The 21,783-nt window shown below is 40.8% G+C and overlaps 1 protein-coding gene across 6 annotated transcripts in view; it reads right to left on the reverse strand.

The window, feature by feature from the left end:
* The window catches only part of LOC146811779 (CD276 antigen-like), a 296,310-nt gene that overhangs the window by 159,118 nt on the left and 115,409 nt on the right, over positions 1 to 21,783 (reverse strand). For 3 of the 6 annotated variants that reach the window (XM_085618764.1, XM_085618769.1, XM_085618767.1), the window contains one exon: positions 28 to 79. In XM_085618764.1, coding sequence (XP_085474890.1) covers positions 28 to 79 — 52 coding nt within the window. Of the gene's footprint in view, positions 1 to 27; positions 80 to 3,706; positions 3,892 to 8,461; positions 8,621 to 21,783 lie in introns of all 6 variants that reach the window. The other 3 variants (XM_085618766.1, XM_085618765.1, XM_085618768.1) reach the window with 2 other exon arrangements.

Consider the following 21,783-nt stretch of genomic DNA (forward strand, 5'->3'; position numbering starts at 1 on the left):
GCCATTTAAAATAGGAGCTTTTCATACCTGCTAGAAGATGGCTACTATGGAAGATAAGGGCCCAAAAGAGCATCTCCGCCTAGAAGGAAGAAAAATAAATAAATCATCTCAAACAACCTGTAAAAAAGCCACTTTCAGCCATGTATGACTACCAATAAGTGCAACTGTATAAACAAAGACCACACTCCTTGAATCTACTGTGATCGAATGCAAATCAATGGCCAACCTTTGTGCATAGGTATTTAGTAGGATCATGTGAAAGTGATTTAGGTTCAGGTGAGTTAACAATACTGTAGGTGACTTAATACTTCTTACAAAGTAAATAACTGTGAACGCTTGCAGCTGCATTCAATGCAATTAGGTGTAACTACATTAAGTGAGAAAATATAGAGTAAAGCTAACTTTGAACATGTACAACTAAGTTGCCTACCTCTGCAAACAATAGTGTTAATTATGTGCCTTTAGAATTGTGTTAATAAGCAGGCCCATGCAACGACATCAATGCCTAGCACTTAGAACCACAGCGATGGCCGACGCATGTAACTGTATCAATGGCGAGTACGTTGGACTTCTTCAATGAAAAGCGCATTCACACATATCCACTGGAAGCAGGTGGAACTGCACCAGAGAAAAGGGTTTAGAACTGCTTCAATGACAAGTGTGTCCAACTGCCTGAGCCGCAATTGCAGTGCAACTGCCTCAATGGCAAAATGTTATATTATTAAGTGCTTAAAACACTTTGCCACCCAAAAGGGTGTCTTGGTACTGCACAAGGTTTATAGCAGGGTCAATCCTGGAAGTTAGGGAAACTTAAAAAGCCAGGTTTGTAGTCTCTTCCTCACAATGATTAAAGATTCAGTGGATCTCAGGTCAGTTGGAAGGGAATTCCACCACTTCTCCACAAGTCGGGAAAAAGAACGTCCTCCCATCCTGCACTGTTTAAACTGCGACAAGATGAGCAGATTCGCACTTGATGATCTAAGGGTGAATTTAGGCTGATAGAAAATGAATTGACATCTCAAATAGAGGTTCAGATTTTTGGAGGGTGTGAAAAGCCATACACAAAGCCTTGTTTTTAAAATTGGGAACCAATGCAGATATCTAAGAAAAGATGAGCTATAAGAAAGTCTTAGTACAGTGCGAGTCACTGCTTTCTGTATGATCTGAAGAGGCTTAATATGACATGAAGGTAACCCTAAATATATAGAGTTTCCATGGTCCATGTGGAAAATAATTAAAGACTGAATGACCTTTATTCAAACAGAGTCTGTAAGAATTTCCTTAAGCTTAAGGATGGAAAAACAGGTATTAGTGATCTGATTTACCAGGGTAGACAAGAAGAGTTTGTGAAAAACAATTATCCCAAGAATCTTAGATTGAGTATAACGCAACATGGTGAAGCCCAGAGAGATGTTTATGGCATTTGGCAAAGTGGGCAATTGTTTGGCATCATTCAGGGTTGAACGAGTAGGAAATGGGTAATAAAATTCAAGTTTGTTTCCTTCAGGGACCCCCAAATATGTGTTGACCGGGGCCCTCAAAATCCTTAAGAGGACTCTAGTTGAGCCAAGCTCAGTAGGCCACCAAGCCCCTTCACCAGACACCGGCATGGTCACCAAAGATGTACCTCAGTTTTGTCATCATTGAGCTTTAAGCAATTAATATGCATCCATCTGGCAATAGCGGGCACACAAAAATTAAAGCAGTCATGGGTAGCACAAACAAATCTGTAAACAACACCACAATTTGAGTATCATCAGCCTAGGACAGTGCCTTAGACCCAAACGTTCTAATTAGTGTTACATAAACGTAAAGATGGAACAACTTAGGGCTCAACAAAGAGCCATGAGGAACTCCGCACATTTTATTAACCTTTCGTCTGAGCAATCAGGAGGCGTCATGATTGATTAAGGTTGGAAGGAAACAATTTCACCTAATCCAGTGCTGGTTCGCAAATCCCATTTTCAAACAGGCTGTAAATTAGGATGGGGCGAGATCATATAGACGTAAAGATATAAGGCCAGGCTCCCTTTTAAGTAGGCTGCGACTCCATTTTCTGTATTTCTGTAAAACCGTCAAGGCAGACGCAGATGTTGTCTGTCCTTATCTTTTCAAGAACAATGAAAGTGTCAAGTCATTTAGATATAGACATAAACAAAACACCTGATGCGACTTCAGTCTAGAACAAGTGCCTTATCATCTCAATTTCCATGTCAAACAAAGAACAGTAGCCAAAACAGTGTAGTCTCAATTGTCATATTTTAATATTATTTGTATAAAGGAATGCGTCTTAAAGGTTATTGGTAATGTATAACATTCCAAAGGTGGCAATGTAAATTCCATATCAGATAAGATACAGTATATAAGCACTGTCACTTGACCACCTGTCAGGAGAGGTCCTTCGTCCCAGATTATCACAAGCCAGATACTGCAAGACCTCCTGCTAGAGATGCTGACGCCGAATCACAATTTCTACTGAAAGTGGATATCGAGCCTAAGCCCAGCAGGAGTTGATGCTATGCGGAACACGTGTCTGCCTTTCGCAGGGAAGACGGCCTCCTTGACTCCTGATAATGAAAGCGTTTTGCTATAAATAAGGTATGCAGTGCGCTCCTCGTCCCGAAGAAAATTAAGATGCATGTTATTCGACTCTCCATACTCTCCTAGCGTATCGCATAGAAGTAGGCTTTAGGTTTTTTGATGACATTTTAACCATGTTAGTAATGTTAATTTTATTCTTGTTGTTGGCAATATGCATTTGTGCTGTTTTAACCATATTCTGTGTGGTTATTTTAGATGTGTTGAGCAACAGGGTTCACCTGTTCAAATAAACACACTTTTTATTCAAAGTTTTTTTCTCTTATCGCATCTTCTGTTTGTATTATTGAGAAGAAGGAAAAAGGTCTGTTTCTTAATACCACAGTGTCCCTGGATCCCTGTTTAGGGACTGTTAGTAACCCAAAATCATAGACACAACTTCAATTATGCATTGGGTGGAGTTCGGATGGGCTACAATGACCTGTTTTCACATTAAGCATTGGTGTATTTAACTAAGTTCACTCGTGTCACCAGTGAATGGAAAAGGAAACCTTGTAGAGCTAAACCAAAGACTATGTTTATGCAACAGTACCAAATGCTGCAGCGAGATCAAGCAAGATCAGCTCAGCAGATCCCCTCTGACCTAAGATGATACAAAAGACATCCTCCGAAGCAAGTCACATACTCCATACTTAGTAAAAGTCGAAAACCTGACTGAGATAAATCCAGCAGCAAATACATTTTCGGAAATTAAGACATAGGTTGTGAACCTCCTTCTCCAAGACTGTAACTGGATAGGCAACAGAGAGGTGAGACTGCAGTTGCTCAGAACTTTGGTATCTGTGCCTGTGTTTTCAGTTGAGGGAAGACTCTAGCATGTTACCAGTTAAAAAGAACAGCAGCAGAAGAAAGAGTGATAGTAAGCAAGTCACAAAATGCAGGTTAAATTACTTCTGAGCAATGTGAGAATATGAGGCAGAGAGATGTCAAGGCGTAACCCAGATTTGAGAGAAGAAGAAATTGCCTCAAGTGTAAAGAAAACAAAGGTGTATAAAGGGGAGCCGTTTATCTGGCTGTGTGAGACCGGTTGAAAGCCACAAGTTGAGACCAACTGTGATAGAGCGTGTGCGGGATACAGAGACCAGGTTAGTCCAGCTGAAAAGGTTACCGTATAACGTCATGCACGAAGAGTCCTGTTGTAAGGAGTCCTCTGGAGCTTGTTGCGTCCTTGTATGTCAGAACAAGAGGTCAGTCAGCAGACCCTTGGAGTCACTTCAGCCTGGATGAAGGGTGCAGGTCTTGTCTTCCTTCTCAGCAAGCAGGGCAGGCCTCAAGCAGCAGGGCATCCTTCATCTGTAGGTCCAGGAGTGTACTGAAGATTTAGATCTGAGGGTCCAATATTTATACCTGGTGCCCACTTTGAAGTGAGATAAGCTTCTGAAGTTCTCCCCTACAGAAGTGCCTGCTATTTCCTGCCTCACTACCCTGATCCCAGTGATGCTGACTGGGACGAACACACAAAGGCCAACTGCCAATTACACCTAGGCATGTGACCCAGGAAACAGGCTGCAGGCATCAAATGACTAGGACAAGAAAATGCCAATTCTCTAAAAGTTGCAATTTCAGAATTGTGACATAAAATCCGACTTCACCATTAAAGAGAGTTTTAAATTATAATTCCTTAAACACCAAACATGACTTTCCTACTTGCTTCCAATCACCTCTTATTAAATGTAATAATGTAACTCACTATTATCCAAAGGGAAAGATGGGCCTTGCAATAGTGAAAAAACAATTAGAGAGTTTTTCACAACCAGGACAAGCAAAACTTAAAAGTACATGTCCAATTTTTAAAATGCAATGCACCCTGCCCTGTGGACTTCTTAGGGCCTACCCAAGGGGTGACATATGAATTAAAAAGGGCGGTTTAGGTCTGGCAAAATGCTTATTTTGCAGGGTTGAAATGGCAGTTTTAAACTTCACACACAGGCTGCAATGGCAGGCTTGGGACATGTTTAAAAAAGCTATTTAAGTGGGTGGCACAATAAGTGTTGGAGGCCCACTAGAAGCATTTAATTTACAGGCCCGAGAACACTTTACTAGGGATTTTCGAGTAGATTAAATGTGCCCATTGAGTGTAAGCCAATTTAGCCATTTTTAAAGGTGGGAGCATAAGCACTTGAGCACTGGTTAGCAGTAGTAAAGTGTGCACAGTCCTCAAGGCCAACAAAAATGGGTCCTGAAAATAGGAGGGTTTAGGCAAAATGTTTATGGGTGACCCTGCAGAGAAAAGTCCAAGATCATGTTTTTAACAACCAGAAAAAAAATCCTTCAAATAATTTTTAGCCTGTTCAATTTTAGAGGCACCATTTGAAGTACAGGATTGCTAACTGAATTTGTGATAATCTTCTTTTAGTGTTTTCTTATAGATGCCATTTTCTTCCAGGTGATAGTTCTTTCTCTACACTTTTTAGATTTTTCTTAACTGCCATACATTGGTTAGAAAATCAGGGAGCGGAAGAAGATTTTGAGCAATCCCGCCACTCCTAGTCTAGATATGCAATATTCCCTAAAGTTTAAATAACCTTGCACGATTGCAGTAAGATTGGCTGGACCAGAGCATTCATTCAACCATGTTTCTGTTAAAATAGGGAACTCCGAGTGGTGAGCTATAATAAAATGAAATATATTTAATTGATGTTTTATTTTCAGTTAATTTCAAATAGCTTTATTCGACAACATGTATCATAAAAGCATTACTTGACATTTATACAATAAGACAATATATCTTCAGTAATAAAAATATCTTTTAAATATAAAAATTTGTTTAAAAAATATCTTGGCATGACATTATTAGTAGCATGTTAAAATACAAAGCATAAAACAAGTCTCACTAAAAACATTAATCATAGAAGAATATGGACATGTCGCTTTCTACGAGTCCCTTCCACCCCAGGTACTCAATAGACATAATAAAAATACAAAACAAGAAAGATAAAAGGGGCATAGTCCATCATAATAGTCAGTACATAAAGTGCTAGTGCTATATCCATCATAAATGGTATTCATAAATAATAGAGCAACCCAATATAATCTGTGGTTTTAGCACATATTATGTAACACAGTTTTTTTTAACTGCCGCTAGAGACACAATTGCCTAAATTGAAGTCACACCACGTAGGGCTTGGCCACGCCACATGAGAATAAAACACTAGGGTCAGATTTTAAAATGCGCTGAGCAAACCGGTGATCGCGGGTGCCCATGTCACTGCATATTGGTTTTAACCATTTAATCCTTGCTTTGTTGTAGGCAGGGCAAGCAAACAAGACATGAGCAACACACTCAACCGGGGCACCACAGCAGTGGCAACTCTCTGTTGTGTTCTCAGCTGCTTGCCACTTTGCCATTAGGGTATTAACAGGGAGCGTGTCGAACCTAAACTGAATATACGGAGTACTATCTCGTGGGGCCTGGATCACGTCTAGGTAGGGCTCTAGGCTTCTAGTTTGCTTAAACATAAGGAACTCCTCTGTCAATCTCCCCATAATTGGTTTGCTGAGCTCTTGGCTACCAATCCAATCCCAATAATAACGCTTAAGTTCCACCTTACTAGGGGGAATTTGGGTATCCCATGATTCTTTTAGGCCAAGTTGCATCATAGTTTTCTTCACATATGATATCCACTTGATCCTATGGTCCACATCCAAATTCATTACCTGCGTTAGAGCTGAGGCGTAGTTGGTAAGCTCTTCAGTACGCCTTAGGCGTGCCCAAAAAAGCAATGGGCATAGCCTAGCAATTGCTCTGAACGGTCGCCTACCCATGTCATAAATTAAAGGTGTTAATGGGGTGTTACGGAGGAGCATTACCAAATCCCTCAAAAAATTGTGCTCATCCACGTTTTTGAACCCCCATAGTTCGGCTCCATACAGAGCCAAGCTAACTGCCTTTCACCGGGGCAACTTGCCTACTATACGAGAAGTGATGTTCTTTGCTTAGTGCCCCGGTCACGCGTTTATGGTTCAAAAGCATTTTTGCTAAATGGGGCCTCCATGTTTTATTGACATCCTATGTTAATATGAAAGCAATGAACAGTGCATATTCAACAGCTGATTGAAAGTATGTGCAATTGCGCTAATGGCATGCACATGTAACTGCAATCAGGGACGTGCTTTCGAGGAGGTGTTTGGCTTATGACACCCCCAAAATAACTGCATTCTTGGCTTGATAGTTGCTTCTGAGGGCCCTGAGTCAGCGCTGCTATGTCCATTCGTTTTTTCTTGTGGAGCAGCTTAATTCTGGCTCCACCCTTACACATTAAAATATTTACGTTGATTTGTGCAGATTGGCACAGTGTATACTCTGTGTGGTCTTCCATTTCAATAAACAATGGAGTTTCACATGTATTTCTGAAATGTTCCAGAATAGAACTGTAGAAACGGAGATGAAACGCTTTAGTTGTTAGAAGCTTTATTCAATACAGCCCCACAGAGGTGCGGGAAGGGCGTCTCTTCCGCAGAAGGGAAAGACGGTTGACAGTTGGGGACAAGAACACCTAGGCATTCGGAACGTTGTGGCAACCAATGGGGGGAGAGAGAACTGGGAAGCTCTCGCGCAGGAGAGCTCGAGCGCGTTCGCTATCACGCGCTAGTAACATCATAACACATCTTCCTCTCTTGAATGCTTAAACGACATTACATGTCCCATGCAATATAGAGTATAACTATACAATGTTAATCACAAACAAAATCATCATAACGTTTTGGCTTGTTGATAGTTCTGCCAAACCTGCCCTTAACTCTATGAGGGTCACACACACAATCTGAGTCTGAGTGAGCATCATTACGAGTTCTATCAACCCTTCCACTGTGGCACTGACCGTCAGATGTAACTTCAGAGTCAGAATGTGAATCGCCTCCGCAACTCCGATTGAGCGTCGGTGTGCGAGGACACACATCCACAAACTGGTCCGACGTGCGACAATCTGAGGAGTCAGTGCCCGATGTGTGATCTTGTGCCAACCCGTTACTTGACATAGGTACATGGACATTCGTGTCTTCACCATAATCAACCCATAAGTCTTTACTCATTCTATCTCTATGAAATCCATTCGTTTGTTTGGCTTCGTGGTGACATCTGGCTAACCTATTCATATGCCAGACTTTGCCATCACTGAGTCTTGCAGCATTGTTGTAAAGTTTGCATATTCTAAGGGGGGCAGTGAATCGGCTTTCTCCCTTCCTGACTTTCCTTTCAAGGCGAACTTTAACAAGATCACCTATTTTAAACGAGTGTCCTTTCACTCCATGTTTTGAATCATACCAATCTTTATAACACTTTTGCGCCTTGACAATGTTTCTTCTTATGGTTTCTGGCGACCATTCCAATTGTTTTGAAGCTGGCATCCAACCCAAGTCTTTGCTCAAAGGTTGTCTGCTTCTCATGAGATTGAGTCCGCTCGTCGCCACTTGTAGAAACGGAGATGAAACGCTTTAGTTGTTAGAAGCTTTATTCAATACAGCCCCACAGAGGTGCGGGAAGGGCGTCTCTTCCGCAGAAGGGAAAGACGGTTGACAGTTGGGGACAAGAACACCTAGGCATTCGGAACGTTGTGGCAACCAATGGGGGGAGAGAGAACTGGGAAGCTCTCGCGCAGGAGAGCTCGAGCGCGTTCGCTATCACGCGCTAGTAACATCATAACAAGAACCATAATAGAATAATTTAATGTGTACATACTAATGTTGAAGATTTTTCTTAAAAGATGTAGTTCTCGTTCATAGCTCTACAAATGTTTTAAGATTTCACTCAGTTATATGTAACCATGATTTTATTTCACGTAATATTCATTACATGTACCAATCGTAAATGTGCGTGCATCAACATTCATATGTCAAGTGCAGTTTAACTGCTGTGCTAACTTACCATAATTAGAGGCCTTTAGTTTCTGAGTTTCAATGTTTAAAATTTCACATGAGATTTGTTTTGCTTGCATGTTCTCTCCTTTTCATGTGCAGATACAAGGCTTCTTTGTTAGTGAAGAGGCATTGTTTACTTGTAGCGATAGTAAGGTATGGGAGTAAACTGTTGGCAAGAAGAAGACAAGCTAAGAAAGTTGAAGACGAGTTCCAATGGCACAGATATGATACTCAAGGCCGATAGAATTAACCCAATTGAAGGTGTGGGAGAAGAGCTGAATGTTGTCAGTTTCTACAAAGGAAGATGAAAATGTACTGGAGATGATGACGCCGGTTACCTTGAATACTTTGTGCATTAATAGGTGCTGTATTGTTAGCTAGAGACGAGAGACCCTTAGGATTTCACGAGGTGCAGACCTCTTTTGCTACTCCTCTCACTGTGTGACTTCATGATATACAAGCACTTTATTCAAGACTCCATAATGCGGACACCGATTCTTTGCTTCCCTAGATTAATCAAGATTTCCCTATTTGATGATAGAATAGGATAAGTTGGATTTCTTTAGAGCTACTAATGATGAGGCAGGATGATCGAACTTCGCAGTTTAATCCTCAGATCCTTTTCCTCGTCTTTTGTATAGAGCCACTCAGTTTTTGCTGGGCTTCTTATTGTTCAGGCTGAATTGAATTAGGAGATTCTGATTTATTCTAGTGATGTTATACTTTTACAATATGCTTCTGAAATTCATCTTTATCAGTGTGTTTCTGAGTTTGTAATAAATTGCTTTCAAGTCATCAAGTAGTCCTGGATTTATTGCATAACTATATTTGTTAATGTTTTAGGGTAATTGAAAGTAATGCTAACTCCCTCTTACCTCTCATGCAACTAATAAAAGGTCCACGGACCAAAGTGGAGAAAAATCTACGGTAGCAGAGTTTTCTCAGATGGTAGCAGAGTGAGGATGGTTAGCTCTTGAAGTAGAGGGAGGTAGAAAATATATCCTAGACTAGGGAAAACCCAAATCACAATCCCTAGAGTTCATGTTCCAATTTGAAGGATCAGGGAAGATTCAGTGGTTTGGAAGAAGAGTTGTAACAGTGGAGGAGTGAGTATTATTAGGGTTGCGTGTCGCAGTGGCTTACACTTTGCTTCAGGTCATATGAGAATGATATGATGTCTAGCAGAGTTGTTTGAATGTTGTATGAGTGTGGTGTTAAGTTGAATTTGTTATCAGGTCCAACGTGATGTAAGCTCCCAGGATGATATTAAAAAGTGTAGAAGACACTGTATTGTAATTGTCTGCTAGAGTTTTGTGGGGTTGTCGTGAGACGTCGTCAATGGCCCGATTGAGATAGGGACTTATCTTTATGTGTGACAGTGAGGTATGATCAGAATCTTTTGCTGAGAGGGAAGTTATGCTGATCAGGGTGATTCCCTGCAGTTTGAGGTTTCATTTCGAAGGTGTGTCAGAATAGAAACACTTCTTGAATTATTGCATTCTGTTGATTTCTTTAGGAAAGCAGACAATTGTTGTTGATAGTCATTTGTAATACAGGTGTTTGTGTGGATTGAGGAAGAAAGAGAGTTTATGGAAATTGTAAAGGAGGTTGATCCGCTGCGAGGAGCGAGATTGGTGTCACAGTGTGTGGTTTTGAAAAATCGGTGAGTTGGTACGAGATTTGTGGAGAAAAACATTGTTTCTGGGTTGAAAATATTCTGATTCTATTGCTAACAAAACGGTAAAAATGAAAGGTTTTAAAATGTTACATGATTTGGGGAGGGGAGGGGAGGTGGGAAAATACACGTCAGAGAGAAATAAGAGGCACCACCTGAAGATAGGGAGGTCATTATATGCGATAGGTGTAGGGCTTCACACATGTATTTGGCTTAGTGAATGACACAAGATCACAGAAAAGAATGTGCACTGGAGTTTACATGCTTTGGTACATTTAATGTGATAATCATTGAAAATTTTAGAAGAAATTTATATGAGACGAAACCGCTACCTAATCCTACACAGTGTGAAGCGCAAAATGCATGGGAACATGGCAAATGGCAGCGAAAATTAGAGCTATCAGGGTAGGGCTAGAAAGCCAATGCATACATACGTTGATGCTAGATGTGATGCAAAACAGAAAAAGTGGAGAACGGACATGATAGAGGTAGCGAAGTTGTACCCTGCATTGACCGGCCAAGAAAGTGAGAAAGGGGTAAAAAAGGTGAATAGAGACAAGTTAAAAGGATCAGGAAAGAGGATAGTGATATTGACACGAGTGATAGTCTTTTGGATGTGTTATTGTCAGATCGTCCACCTCTGTACAATGAGCCTGACATGATGAGTGGGGGAGCAATAATGTGAGTTGTCAGACGGGAGTAGTCCGCCCCGTAAATGTGAATTCCAGTACGATGGAGGCTATTCCTGTGAATCTGAATCAAAATATGATGGGGTGGGGCACATGGATGTGTGCGCCTAGCACCTCCACAGCTCTCAATGCTCTAGACACACTTACTGTTTCGGTTACTATCAGTCCAGTGGTTCCTGTATACAATCCTAATTTAGCAGGAAATGTGAGACATAATCCTGCTCTTTCAGCTAAACCTCAGGTTTCATGGAATACCCCTATGAGTTCAGGATCAGGAGGATTTGTTCCCTTAGTTCCAATGAATGCGAGTTCACCTTGTGGTCTAACAGCAAACTCATCAATGAATCAAACTGGATTTGGACATTTAAAGACATTCCAGGGATTGCCTGACATTGACACATTACATGGGAGCCACCTCCAAATGCAAATAGTAGTACACCTAGAGAGGGAGGAATAACCACAGCTCCTGGGGAGTAGTCTAAGAATTGGATGAGTCATTGAAAACTTTTAATGAAGCGTCAAATGGAAGCGGAAGTACAGAGCTGAGTCATGGAACAACCAGGTTAACTCAGAAGGTAAATTTGGTGTATGTTGTCAAATTGAAACTGGAGCTGGATGAAATGAGAAGTGGGAGTCTTGAATTAGCCCGAATGGATGTTTTACAGCCAAATTAACTATTGTTGATAAGCAAGTAAGTTACTAGACGAGAAAGGCAAGCTCATGGTGAGCTAATCGACCTAGTCAAAAGGTAAAAGCAGATTTGGAACAGACAAAGGATTTACAAAAGAGCCACTGACACTCATTCTCTGATCAGAATATAGAGAACATGAGAGTACCAGGGTTGAAAATGTAAATTCAAGAGTTGATACAGAGTATTTGGATTTGGAATACTTTAGATAAATGGGAGGACAAGTGGTCAAGGAGGGAGCACCCCAAGAGATCTGTGGGAGAACAGCTGCCTTTAGGAAGAAAGGAAGCAAGTGCCACACTTCTCCTTATGGGAAGAACCTAGCGGAGGTTATGTTCATCTGCCTTGGAGAAGACGTGATCCTGCGTGATTCACAAATGATTTTCCACAATTGAGAGAGAAGCATGTGGAGTGGTACAAACAGGTTGATCGAGTTGTAAAAATGTCAAAGGTACTGTGGACTGATCTGAACTCCTCATTTGACACTGTTGTTCCAAGTGATTTGTGGGCTGCATGCAAAATAGCCACAGAATGGCCTGAAAGGGAGCCGGAAAGACATGCAGTGACACTTGGCCCATCAGCTATTGTAATGAAAAAGTATGACCAAGTGCTGACTTGGTTAAAAGCTAAGGTGCCACCACAGGATATGTACTGGGTTATGATTGACAGGACGATCCAAGAACATAAGGAGATGGTCCATGCATTCTATGAGAGAATGTTGCAGGGTTTTAAGCAGTGTAGCGGAATGGAGATGTTGAAATCTAAGTATATGGGACAGTTTGAGTCCAGGTTTGCGACAGGATGGAGATGTGAAATCTGTACAATGATTCAACAGCATTTAATATATTGGAAGAATAAGTCAATTGATGAGATTTTACGTTATGCCAAGTGCAGTCATGATGAGATTGAGATGAAACAGAAGAGGCTCAAGGAAAAGTTGATGATTGTGTGAATGAAGGCTGCTCAGTAACCTGAATCAGCCCTTAATGGGAAATGTAGCCCCTATGCACGGTGTTTCTCAGCAGGGAGCTTCTATGATACAAGGTGGTGGAGGTTTTCAGTCACAAGGAAGAGGTTGAGGTATTTCTATTGACCTGAGTACCGGGATCGATCTAGCCAACTTGAAAAGTCTAATACATGCCACTACTATAACAGTTTGGGGCACTGGAAGCAAGATGTCATCTTAATCCAGCTAATCAATGACAAAATTTAGGGTTTACTCAGCTTCAGAATGGTAACCCTATGCAATCACAAAATGGACCCAGGCCCCAGAATTTCAATGTGTTTGAAGGTCCAATGGTGCAAGTCCCACAACCCTCAATGCCACAGCAAACTGTCAATAACCCTAGATTTAATTCAAATCAGATTCAGATAAAAAATCTGAATTCTTTCCAGAACCAAAACATAGCTCAGCTGTTTCCTGTATTTGAGACGGCAGAAGATATGATTCAGATCAGTTCTCCTAACAGTGTCTGAGAGGGGAGTAAGATTGTGCACTTGGTGCAATCTTTGAGGTAGACCAGAGTAGCACATTTGTAGATGCTGAAGTAGATAGCCACCCTGTGACATTCTTGATTGACGCTGGTGCTACCCGCTCTACTGTGAGAACAGTGGAGCTTCCAAACCCACCTCTCTCTGGAAGAAGAATCCAAGCTGAAGGAGTGGCAAATAAGCAGATGTCAATTCCATTGACAGAAGAGGTACCTGTAAAAATCGGGTCCTTTGCTAAAAATCATCATTTGTGGTGTACAATTCAAGTCCTGTGTGTCTTTTGGGATGCTACCTGTTGCGTAGGTTAAATTGTATAATCTACTGCACACCAAGAGGCACAGAACTACAGATAAAGGGTGGGGACATTGCTTTCTAGATTGTAAATCTGAATTTAGCTGTTACAATTTCCCCAATGTTGACAGGTGATGAGTTGCCCTTAGATCTCAGAGATGTGGTGAGGATGGAAGTTTAGGATGTTTCAGGGAAGGACAATGGACTCATTAAAGGATTGAGCCTGTTCGTATACAAGTAAAGCCTAACGTTGAGTGCCCAAGAGCACTGAAGTACAATTTAACCCCTGAAACAATTGCTGGTATTACTCCGGTAATTGAGAAGATGATCTAACAAGGGAACTTTAAAGAGATCATGGGAAGTTCCTGTAACTCACGCATTATGGGCCTGCAGGAACCATGTAGTAAGTACCCCATTGTACAGGATCTGAGAAAGATCAATGGGGCCTCAATTCAGGAAGGATCTTAAGACCTGGCTATTTGACTAACTGCAAAAACCCTCTCCCCCCCCCCCCCCCCCCAACCCCCCCCCCCGGGCCTTGAAACTCTTACGGGTGATTAGCCGTACTCTACAAGAACCTGATCGATTGTAGTTCCTTGTTGTCCGTAGCACCAAATACAGCTGAGATATTATTCCAAATTCCATGTGAAGATGAATGGTTTCACTGTCATTGATGTTTGTCAGGCATTCTTCCCCATGCCGTAGCACGAGGACAGCCACTTCCTCTTTGCTTTCCTGTTTGACAGTTGTGTTTTGATATGGTGCTGAGTTCCTTAAAAGTATACAGAGAGTCCTTCCATCTTCAACCAGATCTTGTAAAAGAATCTGGAGTCTTTGATCATGCACTGCAATTCAGTGTTGTTCCAGTATATTGATGACCTACTGATTGCATCAAACAGTCAAAAAGTTTGCAAAATTGATGTATTGCTGAACCATTTGTCCGAGAATGAACATAAAGTGACCCCGAATAAGTTGCAGTACTGTTTGACAGAAATCCTATATCTAGGACATCACAATGTGAGAGATGCATGGAAGATGTTGCAGGAGAGAATCTCGGCATTCATGCAGATGAATCCACCAATGACTCAGAAGGAAGTCAGTATGTTTTTGCGAATGATGGGCTACTGTCGTCAGTGGATTCTCAACTTTTCCCTATTGGCTAAGCCTTTACAGAGGCTGACAAACAAGGTTGTGTCAGATCTAGTGCCGTGAGACAATTTTTGTTTGGTTGCATTCTTGGAACTGAGAGAAAGCCTCTGCCATGCACAATCTCTAGGAAAGCCGGACTACAATAAAGCGTTTTAGTTTTTCTGCAGTGAAAGGAAGGGCTGCTCTCTCTCAGTGTTAACACAAAGTCATAGAGGTGCATGAAGGCCTGTTGCCTATATTTCAGCTACATTAGATGCCATAGCCGCAGCGTTGCCTGGATGTCTAAAATCCATGGTAGCCACAGGTGTCAGTATCAAGAGCTATGAGAGCAGTGTGATGGGTCACCCCTTGACTGTTGAAATTCTGTTGACTAGAACTCGCACACAGCACCTTATGTATAGCCGCCTCACTAAGTACAAGCAAATTATGCTTGTGGTGGAAAATGGCATTTTAAAGCGTTGTACTGCTTTGAACCCTGCCCCTTCCTGATTTTGATGTTGATTCTGATGAAGTAGAACAAGACTGTCTCAATGTTACTGAACGGTACACCAAGTCAAGACTAGATATACAAGATGAACCACTACCTGAATCTGATTATGCACTGTTTGTGGATGGCTCATGATTGCGGAACCAAGAGTGAACTCTGAGAGGTGCCTATGCAGTCTGTACTGTCTTGGGAGAAGTGGAGGCTGCCTGATTACATGAAGTATTCTCCACTTAGGTAGCTAAATTGATTGCCATTACCAGAGCATGCTGTGTTTCAAACCAGTTGAAGGTGATGATTATCATTGATTGTCAGTACAGCTTTGGTGTCCTGCATGACTTTGGACAAATATGGTCTCAAAGGGGGTTCATGACCTCATCAGGTTCCCCCATTCACAATGGAGAAAAATTACAGAAGCTGTTAGAGGCTTTGCAGTTGCCTGCGCAAGTTGCGTAGTGAAATGTTCTGCATATTGCAAGGGAGATGATTATGGGACCGTTGGCAATAGATATGCCAATAAAGTAGCAAACTACTGTACTCATAACGCTTGTACTTTTAATGAGATGTGTACCAATGAGGGAGCAAACAAAACTGATTACAATCTTTTGCTAACAATTGCTAATACTTCGGAAGAAGTTAAGAGGTTGCAAGAAGTGACAGAGACAGAACAGCAGAGTTAGGTAAAGGCAGGTTTTGTAAAAGAGATGACGACATTTGGGTTTCATGAGATGGAAAACCTGTGTTGCCTAACAGTTTGTTTTCACCTATGGCTATGCATTATCATGGACCAATGCATGTGGGCAGAGATGACATGGTGCAGTTTTTTCAACAGATGTGGTTCAATCCCAAGTTCAGATTGATGGTAGAAGCTAGGTGTCACAGGTTTGTCGTTTGTCAACAGATTAATGTAAGGAAAAGGACTGCAGTCACACTGAGTTACATAGAGAGGTCAGGAAGTCCCTTTAACAGGATGCAGCTAGAATTCATTGAGATGACGTGTTTTATGGGCTGAGATAAGTCCTGGTGGTGATATGCATTTTTTCACATTGGGTTGAAGTTTACCTGATTAGGAGAAGTGGCAGTATCACTGTAGCTTAGCTGTTGTTGAGGAAACTTATTCCCAGGTTTAGATTTCTGACTTCTCTGAAGTGAAAACAAGGAACTCATTTTAAAAATGAGGTCCTGAGAACATTGTGTGCAGCATTACAAGTGGAGCCGAGACTACATTGCAGTTACCGACCTGAGGTTTCTGGCATTGTGGAGTAAGTCAATGGAACGCTGAAAACCAGATTGGCTAAAGTGTGTGCTTCAACATCTCCAAAATATATCATGTAGAGAACTTTGTTCATCCTGTGTGGGAACAAACAAATAGACCCAAAAGAGGAGCTTGTGCTGGAGAAATCGTGGGAGATATTTTTGGTGCAACTATCCCAAAATTAAAGGTGATACTGAATGATATTATAGTTGATAAGATGTCTACTAGTACTGCAGGAGCTTTGTTGCTTGAATCTACTGAAATGATTGCTATTAGGTCAATGGTTTTGCAGAATAGACTTGTGTTAGGCATTCTTCTTGCAAAAGAGTGCGGAGTCTGCAGAATGTTAAAAGTTCAGCAGTGTTGTACTTACATTCCTGATAACAGCAAGGATTTACAGAAGTATATCAAGAATATTACTCACTTACAGAGACATTTGAGTGGTTAGACAGCGACAGGTGCATGGGAAGCAATTAGAAATGGAGTTATTACAGTGTGAAACTAGTTTGAATAGGTGGGAAATGGAATGGTGGGTTCTATCTAGAAATCTCTTGGGATTATTGCTCTTTGTGCAATAGTTGTAGTGGTGCATTTTAAGGTGTATAAAAGCGTGAAAGTAAAAAAAGGGAGTGAAAAGAAAGATCTGATATGGAACTAGACAAGGAACAGAGCAAATATGATGATGATATGAAACGTCTAGACGTCTCAAACGAAAGGCAATTAAAATCATGAGGTTTTCATCGGTTATCTGCTAAGATCTGGAGATTAAATGTGATGGCTTGATTCGCTATCAGAAAGGGGATTAGAGTATCTTAATTTTGGCTCCACCCTTACACATGACTTATTTACATTGATTTGTGCAGATTGGCACAGTCTATACTCTGTGTGGATTAACATTTTAATAACCAATGAGGTTTCAAATGTATTTTTGAAATATTCCATAATAGAACCATAATAGAATCATTTAATGTGTGCATATTAATGTTTAAGATTTCTCATAAAACATCTAGTTCTCGTTCATAGCTATACAAATGTTTTAGGATGTAAGACACAGTTATATGTAACCATGATTTTATTTCAACTGGAACCCTTTTTATGTAGCTGTGTGCTTTATAAGATGATATAACAAAAAATAAATGATTTTATTTCACATAATATTCACATGTACTAATTGTGAATGTGCGTATATCTATATTCAAATGTCAAGTGCACTTTAACTGCTGTGCTAACGTAGCATAATTAGAGGCCTTAAGTTTAAAAGTTCACATGAGAATTGTTTTGCTTGCATTATATCTCCTCTGCAGGTGCAGATACCAGGCTTTATTAGTTAGAGAAAAGGCATTGTTTACTTGTAGAAATAGTAAGGTATGGGATGAAACTATTGGCAAGAAGAAGACGACCTTGCGAAGTAGGAGACGAGTTCTCATGGCAGAGAAAGGATGCTCAAGGTCAATCATATGTATCCAATTGAAGGTGTGGGAGAAGAGCTGAATGTTGCCAGTTTCTACCAAGGAAGATGGAAATGCACTGGAGATGATGATGCTGGTTACCTTGAATACTTTGGGGGAGATTTACCAAATCTCCACGCAAAGCAGCACAGCCTCCAGCGAGGCTGCACTGCGCGACAGGGAAGGAGCAGGAGAGCACCATGTTTTCAAAGATATGGCTCTCTCCTTCCCTTTCCCTTGCCCCATTGCTGTTTACAGCTGCTTTGCGCCACACACCACATTAGCGCCATAGCGCTAGGGTGTGTGTGAGTCTAGCATAGGTTTTGTACAGGAAGGGTTCCATTCCTGTTAAAAAAATACTATGCCTAGCCACGATGGAAAGCTTTTCCCATTTTGTGTGCATGCTGCACAGTGCAGGCCACATGCAAAGTCTGAAAAGGAAGGAGAAATGAAAGCATTTCTCCTTCCTTGCGCCTTGCGCCTAGTTTAAAAAGGATCAGTTATCTCAAGGTAAACCCAATCTAGTGTATTTAGTAAATTGTGTTTAGCATGAGAAACCTTGGGTGGTTGCATGGGAACGCCCATGTACCACCCTTGGTATGCTCCATTGCCCAAAGTAATGTGAAGCAGCGCAATTCACATTACTTGTATGTTATTATTTAGCGCTGGAAAGTAAAGAAGGAAAAAATGATTTTGCGTTGTTTTGCGTCACTTTTGTGATGCAAACACTGCGTAAAATCTTAGTAAATCTCCCCCTATGTGTGTTAATAGGTGTTGTATTGTTAGCTAGAGAGGAGAACCCCTTGGGATTTCATGAGGTGCAGACCTCTTTCGCTACTCCTCTCACTGTGTGGCTTCATGCTATACAATCTATAGTACTTTACGCAAGACTCCATAATGCTGACCCCTGTTCCTTGCCTCGCTAGATTAATCAAGATTTCCCTATTTCAGGATGAAGTAGGATAAGTTAGATTTCTTTAGAGCTACTAATGACTGGGCAGGAGGATCAAACCTTGCAGTTTAATCTTCTGATCCTTTTGCTCCTCTTTTGTATTGCAGCCACTGAATTTTTGGTGTGCTTCTTATTGTTTAGGCTGAACGTCATTGGGAGATTCTGATTCATTCTAGTGATATTATACTTTTATAATTTGCTTCTGAGACTCATTTATTTCAGTCTGTTTCTGAGTTTGTAATAAAACCCTTTAACTCCATCTAGTAGTCATGGCTTTATTGCATGACTACATTTGTTCACTTGTTATGTTAATTGAAAGTGGTGTTAACTCCCTCCTATGCAACTAAAAAAGAGAAGAAAGGTTTGTGCCACCTTTGTGATGCAAACCAGGCACAACGTGTTAGTAGATCCACCCCATAAACTTAAAAAGGATTTGAAACATAACACAGGGATTGAGGGTGTCATAGTATTCCAATTGTATGACTACCCAAAGAAACATTTTTAGCAATCTTGGAATAACACAAAATTGATGAGAAAAACAATAGGCTTCTACACCTATGCCTTGCAATTTGCATGCAGCCCTTTGATACCTGTTCATAGGCAAATGTGCTTATTAGAAGGCTTGTAACTTATGAACTGCATATAACAAAAGAATCTGTGACAAAAGCAATAACACACTGAGCTATCCACACAAAATACAAATGTGTGGTCTGCATGTTACACTTTGTGCTTTGCAGCGAGAACATAAACCCTAGTCTGTTACTTTATCATGAGTCGGAACTGTGACTCGACAAATCACACATGCCTCCCCAAATCTACTTGCCCACTCAGATTTGATCAGGGCCAGCTATATTTAGGAGCTACAGCTGACAAACAGCAGCTGCTCTGTTCACTCAAAAAGTGAAGGGGCATTAAAGATGCCTTTAAATCTTGTTTTTATATTGTCACAGTTATACTGTGTTTGGAGACAGAGGTAAAAAGTCAGTTTATATCTACAATTAATTTTCTTTCTGTGACTGCAAAGTTTGAGGATTATGTAAAGTGAACTGTCTGACAAGCGTGCTGTACAAAAAGGGTGGCCTGTTTTATTCTAACAGACATTTAAATAGCTAAAAAGTGAACTGTACAAACATTGCAAACTACATTTCAGTAGTTATGAAAGCCCTTGTTTTATATTTCTGTGTGATGAAAAAAAATATTTTAATAGCTTGAAAACAAATCAGACCACTTCACTTGGTGATGTGCAAGTGATGAATATGTTTGCTGAAACCTAAGTGCCAAAGATTATTGTTTATACACTATATAGATTTATAAGTAAAACTGCATGTTAGTAGGAACGTTTTTGACAATTTAAATTAAAAATGTGCTGTCTGTAAATGCCAGTGCACTACCACCTCATGCTTTAGTAATATATTTATTTAAAGTGAGTTTTTAAAGGGGAACTGGGGAGCATTGCTGCCCCTGCCTTGATGACAATGCTATTAGTGAACTAAGAGGAAAGTCAAGGGTAATCTGTACCCTATAGGTGGGAATGATTATTATTATGCATGAAGCAAATGTTTAGTCTATTAAATCTAACCAAATAGTTTTTATGTACAGCAGGAATGCTGAACTCGCATATTGGAAGGTGCTCTCAAGTGCGTTCATGAAGAAAAGTGTGGCTTATAATAAAGTATTTGCTTAGGATGGCATAATGGGTCCAGTTTATGGATCAAGTCCACTAGAATTGTGTCAAGTAGATTATTCAAGTTACTAGACCTGCAGGTCTAGTAAAAAATGTTTGATTTTTCGGGGCCTGTCACAGATCCATCCATTAAGTGTGTTAACCACCAAAGTTCTGATGCCGTTGTTATTATGCCCTCAAAAATGATAGCCACACAAAGATCTCTGCCAGCTTCTCATATCTTGCCTAAAATTGGTACCGGTTGTTTGAATTATATAATAGAGCAATAATCAGGGTTCAGTGGGCCCGGTGCTACTGCACCAATGGAAGCTGCACTCCTGTGTTCAGTTTAGCTAGCCAAGTGATAAAGCAGGGGTAGTGCATAACATGAAGTATGGGAACCAGGGTAACCACATTACACAGAGATAAATACTAACTATTTGTTCAGGTTTTAAGATTCTGAAAAGGCCTCAACATGGTACTTAAATGGAACTTTATCTGTACTTATGTGTAATCATTTTTAACACAGCTGTTTCTGTCTGCTTCATCAGTAAAGGAATGAATCAAGACAGGAACAGCTTTTCTGTGGCTCGCCATAAAGCAGGTGTCCATAAAAGAAAGGCAGCGCACAGGTCGGCAACAATACTGTCATCTTCCAAGCATCAGCATGTAAACACCCTTGTCCCTCTTGTATTTCCACAAACATCAATGTTGTGGAAATAAAAGAGAGGCAATGGTGTTCACTGTGCCGGCTTTTGGGCGATGGGGCTTGTACCAATTTCAGAGCTCAAATGACGCACTGAGGTTGCGCCCAGTGCTGTGGCACCGCTAGCATCACCCTAAAGCTGGCGTTGAACTGTGTTTAGCTAAAATAACCACAAGTGCAAAGAACTTGATCAACTCTATACAACTGCACCACTGCAATGAAAGATAGCTATTTAAACAATGTGCCACTACGCCAACTACGTTCATCAGCACAATTGCATTCACATCCCACTGACCTCAACAATATGCAAAGGTGCCAAATGTTACCAAATTCAATTTCAGTAACCACCATCACATGTAGTTACAGACTGCTACATAGAGAGGTGCACAGAGTGCTCACCTGTGCTTACCATAAACCTGAAATTGTACCAACTGCTGCAAGAGTACTACACCAGCCAGCACATGTAACTACAGAAACCATCATACGTTATGGCCAATCCTTAAATGCAACTACACCAGCCATGACCTGGAGCTCAATGATTACTCACCTTCAGCCTCACCATTCATAGACATTAGTAATCTCAAACAAAAAGAACAATCACAAAAAACACACACATACATATAACTGAAAAGTCATCAATCATCACAAAACAGCCCCAACTACAAACAAGCACAGCAAAAAAACACAATCCATTGTCACCAACCACAAAAGGTCTAAGAGGTGTCCGCCTCCACAAAGCCGCAGTAATTCCAAAAACCTACTAGCAGGACACAGGTTCAAAATAAGTGACAGAGTTCAAGTTTTGCACTCAGCAAGGGCCAACCATTCAATTAAGAGT

The sequence above is a fragment of the Triturus cristatus genome, chromosome 7, assembly GCF_964204655.1.
Source record: "Triturus cristatus chromosome 7, aTriCri1.1, whole genome shotgun sequence".
Classification (NCBI taxonomy): Eukaryota; Metazoa; Chordata; class Amphibia; order Caudata; family Salamandridae; genus Triturus; species Triturus cristatus.